Source organism: Panthera leo, chromosome A1 (genome assembly GCF_018350215.1).
Source record: "Panthera leo isolate Ple1 chromosome A1, P.leo_Ple1_pat1.1, whole genome shotgun sequence".
Lineage (NCBI taxonomy): Eukaryota > Metazoa > Chordata > Mammalia > Carnivora > Felidae > Panthera > Panthera leo.
This window is the reverse complement of record NC_056679.1, coordinates 86548960-86572339: the sequence shown is the minus strand read 5'-3', so window position 1 is coordinate 86572339 and position 23380 is coordinate 86548960. Positions and strand designations below refer to the sequence as shown.

At 34.8% G+C, this 23380-nt stretch overlaps 1 protein-coding gene across 1 annotated transcript; it reads left to right on the top strand.

The window, feature by feature from the left end:
- Nucleotides 1-12659: 12659 nt before the first annotated feature.
- LOC122229712 (olfactory receptor 14A16-like) lies at nt 12660-19646 on the top strand. Its single transcript, XM_042955120.1, has 3 exons — nt 12660-13561; nt 18484-18502; nt 19560-19646. Exons 1-3 carry the CDS (start codon nt 12660-12662, stop codon nt 19644-19646), a joined length of 1008 nt encoding a protein of 335 aa, XP_042811054.1.
- Nucleotides 19647-23380: the final 3734 nt, after the last annotated feature.

The following is a 23380-nucleotide window of genomic DNA, read 5'->3' as shown; positions in this document are numbered from 1 at the left end:
CATGACCTGAGCTGAGGTCAGAAGCTTAACTGACTGAGCTACCCATGTTACCCTGGAGTTAATTATGCCATGTTTTATCATATCAATAAACATATATGAAAAATATATTTAAACGAGGCGACGTATCATTACACATATATATGTTTCTGGTTGCTTCAGTCATTGATGTATATTTAAGTCTTTATTTTGATTTCTATAATCTCATAATTATTTGAAACACTATATATACAATATTTTTCTTGCAAATTATATCTAAAAAAATCAAAATAGTTGCACCAATAGAAACTATTACAACTTAAATATCCACCGAAGGGGACAAGTTAAATAAATTATGACATTAGCATAAAAGAGAGCAGTTGTTGGTAATAAAAGTAAAACAAGATTTCATATAGCAGTATTTTAGATATACATATATGTTACTATATGAATTATATTAATCTGTGCATTAGACAGTCTAAAATTTTTTGTGATACATAGAACAAGATGACTATTTTATTTTTGTTTTCGATGTAACACATATTTTTTTGGTATTAAGGATGTCATTTATTTATTTTTCCAAATTTTTATTTACATTTTAGTTAGTTAATATATAATGTAATATTGGTTTCAGGAGTAGAATTTAGTGATCATCCCTTATCTATACACCCAGTTCTCATCATAACAAGTGGCTTCCTTAATACCCATCACCCATTTAGCTAATTCCCCACCCACCTCCCTCCATCAACACCCAGTTTATTCTCTATCATTGAGTCTTTTATGGTTTGCTTTCCTCTCTTTTTTTCCCCTTCTCATATGTACCTCTGTTTTGTTTCGAACTACCACATATGAGTACAATCATATGGTATTTGTCTCTCTGACTTATTTTGCTCAGCATAAAACACTCTAGCTCCATCCACACTATAATTTGGCTACTGTTGACAATGCAGGTATACACATTGGGGTTCATGGACCCTTTCAAACCTGTATTTTTTGGATTCTTTGGGTAAATACCTAGTAGTCTAATTGCTGGGTTATAGAGTAGATCAAATTTTAACTTTTGGAGGAAACTGCATACTGTTTTCCAGAGTGGTTGCCCCAGTTTGCATTCCCACCAACTGTTTAAGAGGGTTCCCCTTTCTTAAGAGGGCAAGGAATCCTTGCCAACATCTGTTGTTTCCTGTGTTGTTAAATTTAGCCTTTCGGACAGGTGTGAGATGTTAGCTCATCATGGTTTTGTGTGTATTTCCCTAACTAATAGTGATCCCATTGGCTGTTTGATGTCTTTTTTTTTTTTTTTTTTTTTTTTTTTTGGTTCCATACAAATTTTAGGATTTTTGACTCTGGCTCTGTGAGATATGCTGGTGTGGTTTTGTTTTTGTTTTTGTTTTTGTTTTTGTTTTTGCTGAGCTATCATTAAATGTGTACATTGCTGTGGGTAGTATAGATATTTTAACAATGTTTGCTCTTCTAATTCATAAGCACGGAATTTTTTACCCAATTCTTTGTGTACTCTTCACTTTTTTTCATAACTTTTCTATAGTTTTCAGAGTGAGTACAGATCTTTTACCTTTTTGTTTACATTTATCCATAGGTGTCTTGATTTTGGAGAAATATTAATTGGGATCATTTCCTTAATTTATTTTTCTGCTTCTAGTTATTGGTGTATAGGAATGCCACAGATTTACTTACATTGACTTTATGCCCCGCACTTTGCTGAATTAATGTATTAGTTCAGCCATTAGTTTAGCCATTTTTTTGTTGGAGGCTTTTAGGTTTTCTATGTAGAGTATCACGTTGTCTATAGAAAGTGAAAGTTTGACTTCTTCCTTTCCAATTTGGATGCTGTTTATTTCGTTTTGTATTCTTATTTCTGAAGCTAAGTACTATGGTAAATATTCATGGTGAGAGTGGACATCCCTGTCTTCTACTGGACCTTAGGGGAAAAAGCTCTCAGTTTTTCTTTAGCTGTGGTGTTCCATATGTGGCTTTTGTGATGTTGAGGTATGTTCCATCTATATCTATTTTGTTGAAGGTTTTTTTTTTATCAGGAATGAATGTTGTATTTTGTCAAATATTTTTCTGCATATATTGACAGGATCATACGGTTTTTATTCTTTCTTCTATTAATGTGATGCATCATGTTGATGGATTTGCTAATATTGATACAGACCTCTAGGCAAAGGATAAATCCACTTGATTGTTGTGAATAATTCTTTTAATGTACTGTTGAATTCAATTTGCTAGTATCTTGTTGAGAATTTTTGCATCCATGTTAATTAGGGCTATTGGCCTATGATTCTCCTTTTCAGTGGGGTCTTTGTCTGGTTTTGGAGTTAATGTAATGCTGGCCTCATAGAAAGAGTTTAGAAGTTTTCCTTCCATTTCTATTTTTTTTGGAACAGTTTGAGAAGTATAGGTATTAACTATAAATATTTGGCAGAATTCCCCTTTGTAGAATTTTGATTGTTGGGATAAATTTGGTTATTGATTCAGTAAAATTCCTGGTTATGAGTCTGTTCAAATTTTCTGTTTCTTCCTGTTTTAGTTTTCATAATTTGTATGTTTCTAGGATTTGTCTATTTCTACCAGATTATTCAGTTTGTTGGCATATCATTTTTCACTACAATCCATTCCTCCTATAATTGTCTTATTTTTCTAGGGTGTTCATTGTGATTATTCACCTTTCTTTTGTGATTTTATCCATTTCATTCCATTCTCTTCTTTTTGATAAGTCTGGCTAAGGGTGTATCAATTCTATTAATGATTTCAAAGCACCAGTTCCTAGCTTCATTACTCTGTTCTTTTTTTATTATTGTTGTTGTTTGTTGTGTACATTTTTTCAAATATTTATTTATTTTTCTTTCCTCTGGCTTTATATTTCATTTGATATTCCTCTTCTTACTCCTTAATGTGTATGGTGAGGTTGTGTGTTTTAGAGTTTTCTTCTTGAAGTAGGCCTATATTGCTATATACTTCTTTCTTAGGAACACCTTTGTTGCATCCTTAAGTTTTTGAACTGTCACGTTTTTATTTTTATTTGTTTCCATGTATTTTTTTATTTCTTTAATTTCCTGGCTAACTCATTCATTCCTTAGTAAGATGTTCTTAATCTCCATGTAGATGTTGTTTTCCCAAATTTTTACTTGTGGCTCACTTTAAGTTTCATAGCTTAAAGTGTGAAATGTCTATATAGGTCTGAAAATATGCATGGTATGATATCAGTCTTTTTGTATTTCTTGAGGACTGATTTGTAACTCATTATGTTATCTATTATGGATAACATTTCATTTACAGTTGAAAAGAATATGTATTTCACTGCTTTATGATTAAATGTTCTGAACATATTTGCTAACTCCACCTGATAAAGTTTGTCATTAAAAGCTATGCTTGCTTGTTGATTTTCTGCTTAGTTTATCTGTTCATTGTTGTAATTGGGGTTTTAAAGTCCCCTACTATTATTGTGTTATTATCCATGAAATTCTTTATGTTTGTTACTAATTGATTTATGCATTTGTGTGCTCCTAAGTTGTGTTATAAATATTTACCTTAGTTAGATTTCTTGATGTTTAGACCCCTTAATTATGATATAATACCCTTCTTCATCTCTTGTTACAGTTTTTGGTTTAAAATCTAGTTTGTCTGATACAAGTACGGCTACTCTGACATTTTTTTTTGGCAAACATTAGAATGATAGATGTTTCTCTATCTCCTCACTTTCACTCTGTAGGTGTCTTTAGGTCTAAAATGAGTTTCTTGTAAATAGCATATAGATGGGTCTTTTCAAAAATCAAATCTAAATATCTTGTATCTTTTGATTGGAGTATTTAGTCCATTTACATTCACAGTGATTATTGAAAGATACTAACTTAGTGCCATTTTGTTACATGTTAAGTGGGAGTTTCTGGTGCTGTTCTCTGTTCCTTTCTAGTCTTTGTTGCTGTTGATTTTTCCCCCCTCGGAGTTCCCATTGCTTTTCATGCAACTGGTTTAGTGGTCACAAACTCCTTTAACTTTTGTTTGCCTTGGAAATTCTTTATCTCTTCTATTATTTTTTTAATTTTTTTAAATGTTGATATATTTTTGAGAGAGAGAGGCAGAGTGTAAATGAGGGAAGGTAGAGAGGGAGACACAGAATCTAAACCAGACTCCAGGCTCTGAGCTGTCAGCACAGAGCCTGATCCGGGCTTGAACTCATGAAGCATGAAATCATAACCTGAGCCAAAGTCAGAGGCTTAACTGACTGAGCCACATAGGCCCCCCTCTCTTCTTCTATTCTGAATGACCGCCTTGTTGGATAAAGTATTCTTTTCTGCATATTTTCCCCATTCAGCCCAATGAATATATTATGCACTCCCTTCTGGCTTGCCAGGTTTCTGTGGACAAATATGCTGCAAAACTAATCTGTCTTCCCTCATAGATTAAAGACTTTTCCCTTACTGCTTTCAGGATTCTTTCCTTCTCTGTGTATTTTGTAAATACGACTATGATATGTCTTGGTGATGGCTGACACTGGTGGATTTAATGGGAGTTTTTTTGTGCCTCTTGAATTTCTATATCTATTACCTTCCCCAGATGAGGGAAATTTTAAGCCATAATTGGTTCAAAAAACCTTCTGCTCTTTTCTATTTCTCTTCTTCCTCTGGGTATCCTATGGTATCATTGTAATTATGCTTGAGGAGTTATTGAGTTCCTTAAGTCTACATTTGTGATCCAATATATCTCTTTATGACTTTTTTCCAGCTTCATTATTTACCACACTTTTGTTTTCTATTTCACTGAATCATTCCTCTGCTTTGTCCATCCTATGCAATAGCATCCATTCAGTTTTACACTAGAGTTATAGTTTTGTTTTTTTTTTTAATTTCAGCCTGACAATATTTTAGTTATTTTATTCATGAAATAAGTGATTCTTTAGTGTTTCCTATGCTTTTCTCAAGCTCAGCTAGTATATTTATGATTGTCACTTTAAACTCTGGTTCAGATATCTCACTTGTATCTAAATTGATTGAATTTCTCTCTGTGAATTCTTCCTGTCTTGTCTTTTGGGGTGAATTTCTCTGTTTTACAATTTTTTTTTCTTGGTTATTATTTTGCATCTGTGTGATTGTTAGGAAAGTCTGTTGTATTCCTAGACAACAGGACAGAGTTGTGGCTATATTAAGGAGGAGTAAAAACAGTTAATAAGCTAGATCCTAGGTGTGTTTTGCTCTACTAGTAGAAGAAGCTTTATCAAACAAACAAACAAAAGTAAACAAAACAAAAACAAGGAAGCCAGATCCCATTTACCATTTCCCATTTCCCCTGAAGTTTTAAAGTACTTTGATTAGTAGACTTGTTGAATGTGAGGAGTTTGTGTTTGTCTTCTGGGGATGGGGCCACTGATTCTCAGGTGGACTTGGCCTAGAGGAGATGCACCTGCAATGAGCAGTGGGGTGGGGTTTTGGTGTAAGCACCTCTGGCCTCCACTGGGTAGCACTTTTTGCCACTGATGTTGTGCACTGTTGATGGGTGGGTGGGAAAATGGCATTGCCTGCTCTCTTGTCCCTGAAAAAGGGAGTTCAGACTTGCTACTCATTAGGAAGCCCTCACAAAAAAGCAAACACCTGTTTTGTGTCCCCAGCTTTGGCCAGATCTCTGCCTTCACCCTGCCTGTGTTTGAGCTGTCTGCCTGCTAGGTGACACAATGCTACTTTGTTTTATCTCAGGCATGTGGCTGGGTTTTGAAACTCCAAACTCCGAATTTTAGGGAACAGAACAACATGGACCCATCCTGACCCTCTGGGTCAGGGTCTTTCAGAGTTTTTGCCATTTGCCAGTGTATCTCAAAAAAGCAGTTGCATAACCATGCATTAGTTCAGAGTTTATGGTAAAGTACAACACAATGTTGGCACTAAGTTTTGCAGCCCTCAGCAAGCAACTTTGTTCCAATGATAGGGTGCGGGCAGCAAAGAGGTGTTGCCAGTTCTTTTTGTCCCTGGAGAAACTGTGACACCACTCCCAAATGCACTTCAGGTAGGAGTACTGTTTCTCACTGTTTGACCCAGGGTATCTTCAGACCATGGTGCCTACTCCTGGGTCTCCACCCTCCTTATGCACCAGAACACCACCAACACTGCAAGGCATAACCCCAGTGATGGCATGGACCTCTAAATCTTCAGCCTTTGTGTTTTGCTTCTTATAATAACTTGCTGTAGTCAACCCCTCCCCTTTTCCCAGTGAAAGGTTTCAGGGAAGTTTGTCCTGTGCAATTCCCTCATGAATTTTCACTCTCTCTCTCTCTCTGTCTCTTTCACTCCTCTCATCATGATCAGGACTTCCTTCCCTTCACAGCACCCACAGTTCTTTTCTCCCCAAAGTCAACTCTTGGAAGCTCCTACCTTCCAAGATGTGGCCGTTTTTTCTACCTCTAGTTGTGAAGATGTGCTCTCTCCATGCTCAGATTGGTTTCTTGGGTGTTCAAAGTTATTTGGTGTTTATCTAGCAGTGTCCCAAGGATGAGACAAGCTTAGTGTATCCCTACTCCTCTACCATCTTAACTCCTCTCAATGTAACACCTTTAAACATTTTTTTAATGTTTTTTAAAATTTTTGAGTGAGACAGATCACAAGTGGGGGACGGGCAGAGAGAGAGGGAGACACAGAATTTGAAACAGGCTTCAGGCTCTCAACTGTTAGCACAGAGACCAACGTGGGGCATAAACTCATGTACTGTGAAATCATGACCTGAACCAATGTTGGGTGCTCAACCAACTGAGCTACCTAGGTGTCCCAACACCTTTGTAAATATAATTCACTTATCATAAAATTTTCCATTTTATTTTTTTAAAATGTTTATTTTATTTCTTTAGAGAGAGAGAGAGCATGAGTGACTGGGGCAGAGGGTAGGGGATCTGAAACAGGCTCTGTGCTGACAGCAGAGAGCCTGATGTGGGACTCAAACTCATGAATTATGAGATCATGACTTGAGCTGAAGTCAGACACTTAACCAAGTGAGCCACCCAGGCACCTCCAAAATTTCCCATTTTAATGTATACTCTGCAGTGAATTTTAGTGTATTCAAAGAATTGTATACCATCACCATTATTTAAATTTAGAACATTTCCATTACTTTAAAAACTAAATTCTATACCCAATGCCAGTGACTACCAATTTTGTCCTAGTTTCAGTCTCTGACACCGCTAATTTCCTATCTGTCTTGTGAATTTTTCTAATCTGGATGTTTCATGTGAATAGAATCATATAATATGTGGTCATATGAATCAGGATTTTTTTGCTGAGCATAATATTCTCAAGCTTCATCATTTTTGTTGCATGACTACACTATTTTAAAATGTTTTGTATTTTAAAATGTTTTTAAAATTTTAAAATGTTCTGTATTGCTTGCTCTTTTACTTTAAAATTATATTCTTTACTTATTTATATTTATACTTATTTATACTTATTTATATTTATATTTACTTATACACATATTATATGTGTATAAGACTAATTTTCTTTGTATTCTGTATTTGTAAATATGTTAAAAACTACATATTCAGAAAAAAATATGCAAGTATATATTATATTTGTAAATACCAAGGGAACACACTCAACTGAAGCAATATTACCTATCTTCCAAAAGTCACTAAAAATTATAGCACAGAAACTATTCTGCTCCAGAGGTCAAGTTAGCTTTAGTGACAGGAAATATATTAATATATTTCTTTTTTTTTTTCTTCAATGTTTTTATTTATTTTTGAGACAGAGAGAGACAGAGCATGAGCAGGGGAGGGGCAGAGAGAGAGGGAGACACAGAATCTGAAATGGGCTCCAGGCTCTGAGCTGTCAGCACAGAGCCCGACGCAGGGCTCGAACACACAGACCGTGAGATCGCGACCTGAGCCGAAGTCGGACGCTTAACCGACTGAGCCACCCAGGCGCCCCTATATTAATATATTTCAACATTAATTAAATTAAGAATTATGTCATCATCAAACTCAGCACTAATTTTTAGTAAAACCTAATAATATGTCAGCATTGAATTTATCCCCATAGCATATATGAAGTGTGCAACATGATGCATATTTCCCAAACTTCCAGAAATAAGAAAAGTCTATTTGCAATTAAATACTCTTGTGTTTATCAGTATAACTAAACATGTGAAATACATATGAGTTTTGAAATTGGAATAAAAATTTAAATTATGCTTATTTTTAGGATATTATGATTGCATGCCTAGAAAATTACTAAAAACACACTGAAGCAATTATTTAATAAAAAGCTATTGTAATATCTACATCAATAAAAATGAGCTAAGAAGAATTTTGTAATGATGCTATGAGTGAAATAAACTTTTAAGATAATTCTGAATGAGAAGGGGAAATGATAAGGACTTGAAAAAAGTTAGAAAATTATATCTTGCTTTTTTTAAAAAAAATAGTATAATCTAAAATATAGGAAAGGAGAAAACAAATCCTTTCTAAACTAGATCTCAAAGCCAGAAGTCATGACAAAACAGATTAGTACATTTGGCTAGATTAAATGAAACTTCATATGCAAAATATTATTACAAAAAATATAAAAACAAAAAAAAGAGAAAATAATTGCCCTTATACCTGAAAATCATGAGACAATTAAGTTCTAAATTTCTGAACATATGTAAAGCTTAAAGAAAGCAATGAAGATTCCTAAATATAGGAAAAAGGTATAAAAAGACATCCCACACAAAATTAAGGCAAGTGGTTCATACACACTTTAAAACTTGTTCAACCTTACTGTATATTAAGTATATGCACCTTAAGGTAATGGATTTTTTTTCCTACTGTAATGTTAAAGAAAGATGTAAAATTGGAATAGTCTCTGTCTTGTTAGTTTTTGTCACAACTTTGGTGATAAATGAGGTAACCCCTATGAAGTCTCTTTCTTTCCAAGGACAATGTGTTTTGTTTTGTTTTGTTTTGTTTTGTTTTGTTTGTTTTGTTTTCTTTTGTTTTTAATTTGGGTCTATTCCCAGGGTGTTTACTTACCCACTCAATGGAGAATCTCTTTAAAACTGAAAGAGCATGGACAGGAACCTATGGTTCTTAGTGCTCTCTGCCAAGGCAAAATCCTGTATAAGATCATATTGGTGGTGATTCTACTGTCTTTGCTCTGAATGTGGTTATGGCTGTTATTTTGCTTTGAAACCCTCGTCAAACAATTACACTTCTGTAAGTATTCATTTTCTTATCTTTATGTGTGTGATAATCCATTTCAAACCTCAGAGTTAACATGGGTAAAGTGCACAGAGTAAGCGTATTGAACATTAGCTGTTAGCATTATCCTTTGAGAGTCCACAAAAAGAGATAGAAAGGAGGAGAGCCTGTCAAACCAACCTCTATGATCCACTGGACTTGGATGTGCCCCATCCTGTAAAGAATTGAGATATTAAGTCTGTTTTCACAAAGAGAAGCACCATGCTGAAGAAGAATGCTAAAGTAAAACTTCTGTAAAAGCTTTTAATGATGATAACCAGGGATACAGTCAAGTCTAAGTTTCAACATTACATAAGACTTTTTAGCTTATAAACTTTAGGAGTGAGACCACCTGTGTTCAAATCCTTCCTCTACCCTGTGTGACATGGGACTAGTTTTTTAAGCTCTCCACAGCTCCAATCTCTTCATATAATGAGTTGTGTTCAGTATGGATGTAAGTCGTATTCAATAATACATAAAAATATATTAGAATGTGACTGGTGTAGGGAATTAGGCAAGATCTCACTTTCCCAACAGTGCATTTAATAAATTGTGATTTACACTTGGCTTTGGCTAACTTGACAAAATGCATGCTTTCTGAGATCCATTTATTCTGAAAAAGAAAACAAATTAACAAAACAATAAAACAGAACAAAACTCTCATCTGTTCTACTTGAAAGGAATAGAGTGGGAGAGGACGTTACTGAATAAATATTCCTCTTAAAAACTGAGAACAAACTGAGGGTTGATGGGGGGTGGGAGGGAGCGGAGGGTGGGTGATGGGTATTGAGGATGGCACCTTTTGGGATGAGCACTGAGTGTTGTATGACAACCCATTTGACAATAAATTTCATATTTAAAAAAAGAAGATACAAGGATTTCAACATTGAGCTATTTAAAACACAAAGATGAGCAGTTAACATTAAAATATTTATGGGACTAGAAATATTTTAAGAGGCTTATCAAAATATAAGATACTTGAACTTTATTTCTACAAATATCTGCTTTAGCTTGTTAATACAAACAAAATGAAAAAAATCTAATACACTGGCTTGGTCAAAAATAGTTAAGCATTTAACAGTTGTTTCAACACTTATAGCTTGAGGTATTCTCATCAGTGGCAGGTCCAAGGAAGTGAAGAGAGGCCATTGTCTGCTTCATTCTTAGCCCAGGCATGGAAGCCAGGGTGAATCAGGCTATGGGAAGTCTGTTGGTATTTTGAGGGACAAAGATGTCTCTTTCCCTGCTATAAAACACTTATAAGAGTACAATGATAGTGTAAAGTGTTTCTTAAATTTATTTATTTTGAGAGAGATAGGTAGAAAGGGCAGAGACAGAGGGGGAGAGAATCTCAAGCAGGCTCTGTACTATCTGTGCAGACCCTACCTGGGGCTGTTATCTTGCAAACGGTGAGATCATGACCTGAGCCAAAATCAAGAGTCGGATTCAAAACTGACTGAGCCACTCAGGTGCCCCAGGAATTTCTTAATACCAGTTAAAAGTTTATGTTTTTATTTCATAATTAATTAAGATATTCATAACCACCTTTTGTCAAGACATAAAACAACTTGTTCCTACTCTCTGAGGAAAACAAAACAAAACAAAAACCTCTATAGAAAGCCTTTTCTTCTAAGTCTGTCATTAGCAAAACAGTTTGCTATAACACTAGAATTCAGAACACAAGCAAGAGAGCCACAGTGGGAAAAAAGTAAATGAGTTGGACACAGACAAGTACATTCTATCTTCTGGCTAGTTTTGGAGCAAAGATGAAACAATTCACAACCATCGGTCTGTAGCTAGAATTTTATTCGAACCTTTATTTCACTTTTATTTATTCAATAACACATTCAAATCTTCCACGCATCTCCTTTCTCTTAAGTTATTTTGCATTTGCTCTTTCCTTCACATACCTATTGGTGTACACTGATTCCAGACCTTCATTATATGGTCATAAGTATACTATTAAAATAATATGTTCTCTGCTTCCCTTTAACACACACAAAAAAATCTTTCTTCAAAAGTTACTGAACATAAAGAACAACTAAGTTCTCAGAAATGCCACCTTTGTTATGCCATTCTCTTCAAACCCTGGAGTGTCATTTGCTGTCAGTGTAGACATAGTAAAGGCTGAGCCACTCAGTTCATGTCCTGCAATTCCCTACATCCCTACCCCACGAAATGTCTTCACACCTTTCCTATCAAGCATTCTATGTACACCTCTTCAGACTGCCTTGATCCTGCTTTGTTCACAGTGCATTCTCTGGCTTAAATAACACCTGTTCTCTTTTCTTATTTATACAGTATCATTATTCCAAGGGCTAATAATTTAATTTCCCACATTCTATATCCAATCCACTGTGATTCCTCAGAATTCCTGATGCAGTTAATGTCTGACTGCCTTTGGTCCCCCAAACTCTATCTTTCATGTTTATTAGAATTGTATGGTAAGAATGTAATATGTTCTCTATTGTTGAATAATTAATATGTAATTTAGAATAAATAATTATAAGATAAATAACTGTATCTCCAGAAGAATGTTGAGGTTGCTGCTGAGACTGATTCTGTAGCCTACTTCAGATTTTTTTCTCTCTCACTCTCTGCCCTCCCCGCCCCTGCTCACACACTCTCTCTCTCTCTCTCAAAAATAAGTAACTATTAATAAATATATACAGAATGGGTCTGAGTACAGAAAAATAGTCAATAACATTCCATTGGAATCTACCTAATTAGTATTTCAATGAACAAGAATAATTCATATTATTGAAAGTTTCTTACAATTTCAAGAATTGCAAACAAACTCAAAAACAATACAATGCAACAACAACCCAATGCACACACACAAAAAAGAAATAAACTTTTTAATAAAGAAAAAAAAGCCTTACCATTTGAAAGTTTTTCAAAATTTCCTGACTCAGGCATAATGGAGGAAGAATGGATAAGTAGAAGAAATGGTGTTTGTTAAAGGCCTTCTTGCTAGTGAATTATGCCAGATGTTTTTATATGCATTATCTAATTGAATCAAATGGGAAAGCTACTCTGTACATTGAATAAATTTGTACTCTGATATTTATTCAAGATTAAAAGATATTAAATGAGTAAGTTGTAATTTATATTTGGGGCTGATTCCTCATATTCCATGGTTTGTCTCACTACTTATTGCAATACACATTATAAAACTTTCCATGTTAGAGAGATCCAGAGTATAGTACTTGCTCTAGACAGATAGATGAGGTGGGTGATTTGGAATGTGCTGACACCCCCTTCAGTCATTCCACAGTGTTATCACTGTGGTTCAATGACCTCGATGGAGGCTTTCTGGTGTTACTCTCATGTGGTATTATATAGTTTGATAGATGTACATGACAGTAAGGGAAAGGGAAATTAAGAAACTACAACAATAAATTGTCTTCAGCTGAGTCTTAAGTTGTTTACTTTATTTTTTGTAGTAATTGATTAAATATCCAGAGAAATGGAAAACTTCACCTCTGGAGGAACATTCTTCCTCATGGGCTTCTCAGATATTAGGGAGATCCAGATCTTACATGCAGTCCTGTTTTTGCTAATTTACCTAGCAGCCATACTGGGGAACCTTCTCATCATCACCCTCACCACCAAGGATCATCGGCTCCACACTCCAATGTACTTTTTCCTGAAGAACCTGTCTTTTCTGGATCTCTGCCTCATTTCCATCACTGTTCCCAAATCCATCATGAACTCTCTAATGAATCAAAACACAATTTCCTTTCTTGGATGTGTTTCACAGGTCTTTTTCTTCTTCCTCTTAGCCAGTACAGAAGTAGCACTACTCACAGTCATGTCCTATGACCGCTATGTTGCCATCTGCCATCCTCTCAGATATGACATCATCATAGGCCATGAAGCTTGCATTCAGATGGTCACCTCTTCATGGATCAGTGGATGTCTCAATGCAATTCTTCATACAGCTTCTACCTTTTCCATACCCATATGCGGGCCTCCTGAAGTTAATCAGTTCTTCTGTGATGTCCCACAACTCCTCTCTCTTGCCTGTTCATATAACATTGGGGAATTAGTAGTCATTGGCCTCAGCCTACTGTTAGATTTTGGCTGTTTTGTGTTTATTGATATTTCTTACTTTTATGTATTCTCCACTGTGCTGAGGATGCCCTCTGTAGAAGGCAGGCACAAAGCTATCTCTACATGTTTGCCTCACCTCATTGTTGTGATTCTGTTTCTCTCTTCTGGGTTTTTTGCCTATTTACACCCCTTATCCAAATATCCATCACTCTTTGATTTGCTAGTTTCAGTATTCTATACTGTGGTGCCACCCACCATAAACCCCCTCATCTATAGTCTGAGAAATAAGGATATGAAGATGGCACTAAGGAAATTGTTAATGAGAAGATATTGTCTATCAAACTAAAGAGTTAATATTGCATACATTGTGATCTTTTTATTCACTGACATGATTATATAAATAATCCATTTCATAGCCTAGTAATAATACTGGATATATAGAGCAAAAGTTATCATGAAAAATTTAATTGTACTCATTAAAGTGCAATTAAGAAGTATCCTCATTGTTTAGATCAAGTTGATGGCAAAACCCATAGGTTTCTACTTGGAAGTGTACAGATATATGCTGACTTATATTTGTCATACTAATGGGAAGGTCCTTTTCTGTGATGAATGGTAAATTGTACAGGATACTGGAACATCAGAAATAAACTTTGGCTCTTCTAGATAAACTGATAATATAGTAACTCTTAAGAAAGATAATATGTAAAATGCCACATGACACAATATACATAATGCATTCTCAAATTAAAGGAAATAGACAGAGGTAGGTGATGTCTGCACAGCACTGTGAATGTATTAAATGCCACTAAACTGTACATATTAAGATGTATAATTTCATGTTGTGTTGATTTCATCTCAACAAGGCAAAAGTAAAAACAATGTGTTGTCCATCTGACTTCCCCTTTTCATAAGGTACTATATGACATTTTCTGGCATCATTTGTGTCCCTGAAGTCTAGTGAGAAGACACAGATATACAAAATGTGATTTTATTCAAAGTGCTAAGTGGAAAAAAATCTGTATTCAAGAATAATCTATCCAGCAAGGCTATCTATTATTCAGAACAGAAGGAGAGATAAAGAATTTCCCACAAAAGGGGAGCCTGAGTGGCTCAGTTGGTTGAACATCCGACTTCGGCTCAGGTCATGATCTCACATTTCATGAGTTCGAGCCCTGAGCCAGGCTCTGTGCTGAGAGCTCAGAGCCTGGATCCTGCTTTGGATTCTGTGTCTCTTTGTCTCTCTGCCCCTCCCCCGCTCACACTCTGTCCTTTCTTTCAAGCATAAACAAACATCAAAAAATAAAAAATAAAAATAAAAATAAAAGAATTTCCCAGAAAAACAAAATTAAAGGAGTTTGTGATTACTTAACTAACCCTGCAAGAAATATTAAAGGGCACAGTGACACAGTGAGGAAGACAAGAAAGGATCATAGGAAGTCCCCGAAGCAATGAGAAAATGAATAATAAAATGACAATAAATACATATCTGTCAATAATAACTTTGCCTTTAAATGAACTAAATGCTCCATTGAAAACACTTAGGTGTCAGTATGGATAAAAACAAAACAATACCCATATATATGCTTCCTACAAGAGACTTCTTTTAGATTTAAAGTTATGTACAGATTGACAGTGGGGGTATGGAAAAACATTTATCCTGCCAAAGAATGCCAAAAGAAAGCAAGAGAAGCAATACTTATATCAGACAAACTAGACTTTATAAGAAAGACAATAGCAAGAGATAGAGAAGGACACAATATATTTATAAATGGGACAATCTAACATGAAGATCTAACAATTGTAAATATTTATGTACCTGACATGGAAGCACATGAATATATAAAATAATAACAAACATAAAGGAATGATTTGATAATGATACACTAATAATAGGGAACTTTAACTCCCCACTGACAAATGCATGAAAGTTAAACAACATGCTGCTAAACACTGAATGGATCAACAAGAAAATGAAAGAAGAAATTTTAAAAACACATGGAATTAAAAATAAACACAATGATCCAAAATCATTGGGATGCAGCAAAAGAAGTCCTGTGAGGGATATTTATAACAATAGAGGCCTAATTCAAGAAGCAAGAAATTTTTAAGATATAAAACCTAATCTTACACCTAAAGTAGCCAGAAAAAGAAAAACAAAGCCTAAATCCAGCAGAAGGTAGGGTATCATGATGATTAGAGCAGAAATAAATGTTATAGAAACCACACACACACACACACACACACACACACAAACAACCCACAATAAAACGAATCAATAAAATCAGGAACTGGTTCTTTGAAAAAAATATATACAAACTTCTAGCCAGATTTATCAAAAAGAAAAGTGAAAGGACACAAATAAACAAAATCAAATATGGGACCAGAGAAATAACATGCAACAGCACATAAATTCAAAGAATTATAAAAGTATATTATGAAAAACTATATGTGAATAAATTGAAAACTTAGAAGAAGTGGTAAAATTCCTAGAAATTTATAAAATACCAAAACTGAAATAGTGTGAATTAGTAAACTTGAACAGACTGATGACTTGCATAGGAATTGAATAGTAATAAAAAAATCTCCCAACAAAAGGGGACCAGAGGGCTTCACAGGTAAATTCTACAATACATTTAAAGAAGAGTTATGACTGGGGCACCTTGGTGGGTCAGTTGGTTGAGCATCTGACTCTTGACTTTTAGCTCAGGTCATGATCCCAGTGTCCTGTTATCAAGCCATACATTGGGCTATGCATGGAGTGTGGAGCCTGCTTAAGGTGATCTCTCTCTCTAGCTCTGCCACTTTCCACTACTTGCTCAATTTCTCCCTCTCTAAAGTACAAAAATGAGTAAAGAAATAAATAAGAGTTATCACCAAGTCTTCTCAAACTATTACAAAAAAAAATAGAAAAAAGAAGGAAAACTTTGAATTTTAGTCTATGAAACTAACATTACCTTGATACCAAAACCAGATAACAACAACAATAAGAAAACTATAGGCCAATATCCCTGATGGATAGAGTGCAAAAATTCTCAATAAAATACTAACGAACCAACAAACTACATTTTAAGAAATCATTCATGACAATCAAGTAGGATTTATTCCTAGGTTAAAAGTGTTGTTCAATATTCATATAATGTGAAACACCACATTAATAAAAGAAAGGATAAAAAATGTGATCACTTAAATACATGTAGAATACATGTTGACAAATTACAACATCTTTTAATAACAAAAACTCTCAAAGAAGGTTTGGAGGGAATATAATTCAAAATAATAGAGATCATCTATGGAAAATGCACAGCTAGTGTCATCTTCAACGGGGAAAAACTGAGAGCTTTTCCTCTACAGTTAGGAACAAGACATGGATGTCCACTCTCAGCACTATCATTTAACATAATGTTGGAAGTCCTAGACACAGCAATCAGACAACAGAGAAATAAAATGCATCCAATTTAGCAAGTAAGAAGGAAAACTTTCACTATTGGCAAACTTAATATTATATATAAAAAAATCTGAAAGACTCCACCCAAAAACTGCTGGAACTAATAAGTGAATTCAGTAAAGTTGCAGGAAACAAAATCAATGCACAAAAATCTGTTGCATTTATGTACATGAATAATGAAGCAGCAGAAAGGAAAATTAAGAAACCAATCTCATTTACAATTGCACCAAAAGCATAAGATATCTAGGAAAAAACACAACCAGAGGTGAAAGACCTGTACTAGACATTTCCATGTTCATAGATTGCAGGATCAAAGATTGTTAAAATGTGCTATGCAAATCAATATACACATTTAATGCAATCCCCATCAATATACCACCAGCATTTTTTCACAGATCTAGAACAATCCTCTAAATTACATGGAAACACAAAAGACTTGAATAGCGAAAGCAATCTAGAAAAGTGAACACATTATGGAGGCATCACAATGCCAGACTTCAAGTTATATTACAAGGTTGTAGTAATAAAAACAACATGTTACTGGCACAAAAATAAACATATACACCAATAAACCAGAATTGAAATATCAGAAAAAAGTCCACAACTATATAGTCAATTAATCTTCTACAAAGCAGGAAAGAATATCCAGTGAGGGGTGCCTGGGTGGCTAAGTTCGTCAAGCTTCTGACTTCAGCTCAAGTCATGATCTGATGGTCAGTGAGTTCAAGCTCCGTGTCATGCTCTGTGCTGACAGCTCAGAGCCTGGAGCCTGCTTCAGATTCTGTGTCTGTCTTTCTCTCTCTTTGCCCCTCCCCCATTCATTCTCTCTCTCTCTCTCTCTCTCTCTCTCTCTCTCTCTCCCAAAGGAAAAAAAAAACTAAATATTTTTAAAAATTAAAAAATATTTTTAAAAAGTAGGAAAGAATATCCAATAAAAAAAGAGAGTCTTTTCAACAAATGGTGTTGGGAAAACTGTACAACAACATGCAGAAGAATGAGTTGAACCACTCTTATACCATATACAAAAATAAATTCAAAATGGATTATAGACTTAAATGTGAGACTGAATCATAAAAATCCTAGAATAAATCACAGGCACTAAATTCTTTGACCACAGACATAGCAACTTATTACTAGATATGTCTCCTGAGGCAAGGGAAATAATAGCAAAAATACATGATTGGACATTATCAATATGAAAAGCTTCTACCTGCACAGTGAAATAAACAACAAAACTAAAAGGCAACCTAAGGAATGGGAGAATATATTTGCAAATGGCCTGCCCAATGTAGGGTTAGTTTCAAAAATATATAAAGAATATATATAACTCAATACCCAAAAAATGATTAATCCAATTAAATAATGAGAAGATATGAGTAGATCTTTTACCAAAGAAGATATACAGATGGCTGATAGAAAAATGAAAATATACTCAACATCATTCAACATTAGGGAAATGCAAATCAAAACCAAGATGAGCAAGCACCTCTCACCTGTCAGAATGGCTAAAATTAACAGCACAAGAAGCAACAGGTGTAGGCAAAGATGCAGAGAAAGGGAACCCTCTTAGACTCTTGGTGGAAATTCATAGCAATTTTGGAAAACAGTATGGAGGTTCCCGAAAAAGTTAAAAATAGAGCTAGATTATAATCCAGTAATTGCATTAGGAGATATTTACCCCCAAATACAAAGATACTAATTCAAAAGGATGAATGCAACCCAATGTTTATAGCAACATTATTTCTAATAGCCAGATTATGGAAAGAACCCAATTGTCCATCAGCTAAAGAATGAATAAGGAGGAAGCAGTGAATATATACAATGGACTATTAGCCATAAAGAAATGAAATCTTGTCATTTGCAACTACATGGATGGAGCTACAGAATATTATGCGAAGAAAAATAAGTCAGTTGGAGAAAGAGAAATGATTTCACTCATATGTGGAATTTAAGAAACAAAACAAAGATCAAAGGGAAAAAAGAGAGAGAAAAGCAAACCCAGAATCAGGCTTTTAGCTATAAAGAACCAACTAATGGGTGCCAGAGCAATGTGGGGTGTTTGGGTTAAGGATATAGTGGTGATTAAGGAGTGCACTTGTTGTGATGAGCACTGGGTTTTTATGCAAGTATTAAATCATCAAATTGTACACCTGCAACTAATGTGTCACTGTATATTAAATATTGGAATTTAAATAAAATCTTCAAAAAAGTATCCGGCAGAACTAGCTATGATAATTAATAAAGGTGGTTACACTAAAAAACAGATTTTAAATGCAGATGAAACAACCTTATATTGGAAGATGTTATATAGTACTTTTATAGCTTGACAGTAGAAGTCTGTGTTTGCCTTTGAGTCTTCAAAGGATAGGCTATCTCTCCTTTAGGCACTAATGTATCTGGTGACATTAACTTGAAGCCAATTGTCATTTACAAGAGTGAAAATCCTAGGATACTAAAAAATTATTCTAACTCTATGCCTCTGCTTTATAAATAGAACAACAAAGCCTGCATGACAGCACATCTGTTGCCAACATGGTATTAAAAGTTTAAACCTATTCTTGAGAAATACTGCTCAGAAAACAAACAAACAAAAAACATTGATTTTAAAATATTACTATTCATTGACAATGCATCTCGTCACCCAAGAGCTCCAGTGAAGGTGTAAAATGAGATGGACATTGTTTTTATGCCTGATAACACAACATTTATTCTGTACCCCATGGATCAAGAAGTAATTTTGATTTTCAAATTTTCTTATTTTAGAAGTACGTACCATAAGGATATAGCTATCATGTATAGTGATTCATCTGATGGATGGTGTTGGGGGTGTAAATTGAAATCCTTCTGGAAATGATTCACCATTAGGTGCTGTTAAGAATCTTCATAATGCACGAGAAGAGGTCAAACATCAACAAGAATTTAAATGAAAGTGATTTTAAACTTCATGGGTGACTTTGAGGGTTTCTTGCTTTCAGGGCAGCAAATAACTGCAGATTTGGTAGAAACAGCAAGAGAACTCTAATTGGAAGTGAAGCCTTTTCTTTCAGATTGCATAATTTGTTGGCATGTAATTGCTCATAAATTCTTTTATTACTGTTTGTATTTTCACAGTGTTGGTTGCGATCTCTCTTTCATTCGTGATTTTATTTGTTTGGGTCCTTTCCTTTCTCTTTATGATCAATCTGGCTTGTTAATTCTTTCAAAGAACCAGTTACTGGTTTCATTGATCTGTTGTAATGCTTTTGTTTTTCTTTTTGTTTCTCTTTTCTTTTTTTAAATGATTTTGATATTAGTGATTTCTGCTCAAATCTTTATTATTTCTCTTCTTCGGCTAGGTTTGGGTTTTATTTGCTATTCTTTTTCCAACATTTTTCTAAGGATAGGATTAAGCTGTGTATTTGAGACCCCCATTCCTTAATTAGAAAGGCTTGTATTGCTATAGACTTCCCTTTTATAACCAACATTGCTGCATCCCAGAGGTTTTGGACTTTTGTGTTTACATTTTCATTGGCTTCCATGTAATTTTTAATTTTGTCTTTAATGTTTTGGCTCACCCATTCATTCCTTAGTAGGATGTTCTTTAATCTCCAAGTATTCATGCTCTTTCCATTTTTTTCTTCGGGTTGATTCTGAGTTTCATAGTGTTGTGGTCTGAAAATATGCATGATATGATATCAATCTTTTTGTAATTGTTGAGGACTGATTTGTCACCCACTATGTGATTTATTCTGGAGAATGTTCCATGTACACTCTAGAAGAATGTGCATTCTGACGCTTTAGGATGAAATGTTCTGAATAAATCTGTTAAATCCATCTGGTGCAATGTGTTATTCAGAGCGATTGTTTCCTTTTTGATTTTCTACTTACCTGATCTGTCCATTACTGTAAGTTGGATATTGAAGTCCCTACTATTATGGTATCATTATTGATGAGTTTTTATTATGTTTGTGATTAATCAAATTTTATATTTGGGTGCTTTATATTGGGGGCATACATATTTACAATTGTTAGGGCTTCTTGGTTGATAGACACCTTAACTATGATATAATGTCCTTCTTCATCTCTTGGTACAGTCTTTATTTTAAAATCTAGTTTGTATGATATGAGTATGACTTTTCCAACTTTATTTTAGTGATCATTAGCATGATAGATGGTTCGCCATTCCCTTTCAATTTGAAGGTGTCCTTAGGTCTAAAATGGGTTTCTTGTAAACAAAATATAGATGGGTCTTGGTTTATTCTTCATTCTGATGCCCTATGTCTTTTGATTGGAACATTTAGTCCCATTTACATTGAGAGTGAGTACTGAAAGATATGAAGTTGTGCCATTGTGTTACTTGTTGAGTTAGTGTTTCTGATAATCTCTGAACCGTTTTAGTCTTTATTCCTTTTTTCATTTTGTTTTGCTTTGTCTTTTATCCACTCAAAGGACACCCTTAAAATTTCTTGCAGGACTGGTTTAGTGGTTACTAACTTCCTTAATTTTTGTTTATCTTGGAAACTCTTTATCTCTCCTTCTATTTTGAATGAGAGGCTTGCTGTATAAAGAATTCTTGGCTATATATATTTCCAATTTAGCATGCAGAATATATCCTGCCACTCCTTTCTGACCTTCCAAGTTTCTGTGGATAAGTCTGCTATGAACCAGATCTGTCTTCCTCTATGGGTTAAGGACTTTTTTCTCTTGCTACTTTCATAATTCTTTCCTTGTCTGTATATTTTGTAAATTTAACTATGATATGCCTTGGTCATGGTGGATTCCTGTTGAATCTAATGAAAGTTCTCTGTACTTCTTGGATTTTGGTGTCTGTGTCCTTCCCCAGATTAGGAAAGTTTTTTGCTATTATTTGCTCCAATAAACTCTCTTCCCCTTTTTCTCTCTTTTCCCCATCTTGGACTCCTTTGAAGTGTTATTCAAATGTTGTTCCCTTTTAATAAGTTACTGATTTCTCTAAGTCTTGTTTTGTAATCTCTTGCCTATGTTGCCTTCTTTTTTTCTGCTTCATTATTCTCCATAATTTTGTCTTTTATATCACTGATTTTCTGCCTTGTCTAAATGGATAAATATCTAGAAATATGTAAACTATAAAAACTGAAACAGGAAGAAATAGAAAATTTACACATACCCATAACTCAGTAAATAACTTGAATCAGTAATCAAAAAATCTCCCAACAAACAACAGTTCAGGGCTGGATGGCATTCCATGGGAATTCCATAAAATGTTTAAAGAGGGCTTACACTTATTCTTTTGAAGCTGAATCCAAGAATTAGAAATGGAATGGAAAACTTCCAAATTCATTCTATGGAGCCAGCAGTACTTTGATTCAAAAATCAAAGACCCCGTGTGATGTTAAGTGAAATAAGCCATACAGAGAAAGACAGATACCATATGTTTTCACTCTTATGTGGATCCTGAGAAACTTGACAGAAACCCATGGGGGAGGTTAAGGGGGAAAAAAAAAAGAGGTTAGAGTGGGAGAGAGCCAAAGCATGAGAGACCCTTAAAAACTGAGAACAAACTGAGGGTTGATGGGGGGTGGGAGGGAGGGGAGGGTGGGTGATGGCTATTGGGGAGGGCACCTTTTGGGATGAGCACTGGGTGTTGTATGGAAACCATTTTGACAATAAATTTCATATATTGAAAAAAAAATCAAAGACCCCACAAAAAAGGAAAAATACAGACCAGTTTCCCTGATGAACATGGATGCAAAAATTCTCAACAGAACACTATAAAACAGGCTCCAACGATGCATTGAAAGACTTATTAACCACGATCAAGTGGTATTTATTCCTGAGATATAAGTTTGGTTCAATATCTGCAAATCAATCAATGTGATACATCACATCAATAAAAGACAGAATAAGAACCACATGATCCTCTAAACAGATGCAGAAAAACATTTAACAAAATACAGCATCCTTTCTTGATAAAAACCCTCAAGAAAGTAGTGATAGAAGAAACATACCTGAAGATCATAAAGGACATATATGAAGCACCCACAGCTAATATCATCCTTGATGGGGAAAAACAAAGCTTTCCACCTAAGGTCAGGACAAGACAAGGATGGCCACTCTCACCACTGTTATTCAAGATAGTGTTGGAAGTCCTAGCCTTAGCAATCAAACAGCAAAAAGTAATAAAGAGATTCCAAATTGGCAAGGAGGAAGTTAAGCTTTCACTCTTTAAGAAGACATGATACTCTTCGTGAAAAACCCAAAAGACTCCACCTTCCTATAAAATAACATCAGCATTCTTCACAGAGCTGGAACAAACAATTCTAAAAGTTGTATGGAACCAGAAAAGTCCCCCACATAGCCAAAGTAATGTTGAAACAGAAAACAAAAGCTGGAGGCATCACAATTCCATACTTCAAGGTATGTTACAAAGCTCTAATCATTAGCATAGGATGGTAGTGGCACAAAAACAGACAAATAAGTCAATGGAATAGAATAGAGAACCCAGAAATGGACCTAGAAGCATATGGCCAAGTAATCCTTGACAATGCAGGAAAGAATAGTCAATGGAAAAATACAGTCTCCTCAACAGATAGTGTTGGGAGAAGTGTACAGTGACATGCAGAAGAATAAACCTAGACCACTTTCTTACACCACACAAAATAAACTCAAAATGGGTGAAAGACCTAAACATAGTACAGGAAGCTATTAAAATCCTAGAAAGAAAATAG

What these genes read in the sequence shown, in the direction of transcription:
- LOC122229712 (XM_042955120.1), top strand. Translation starts at nt 12,660, where the DNA reads ATGGAAAACTTCACCTCTGGAGGAACATTCTTCCTCATGGGCTTCTCA.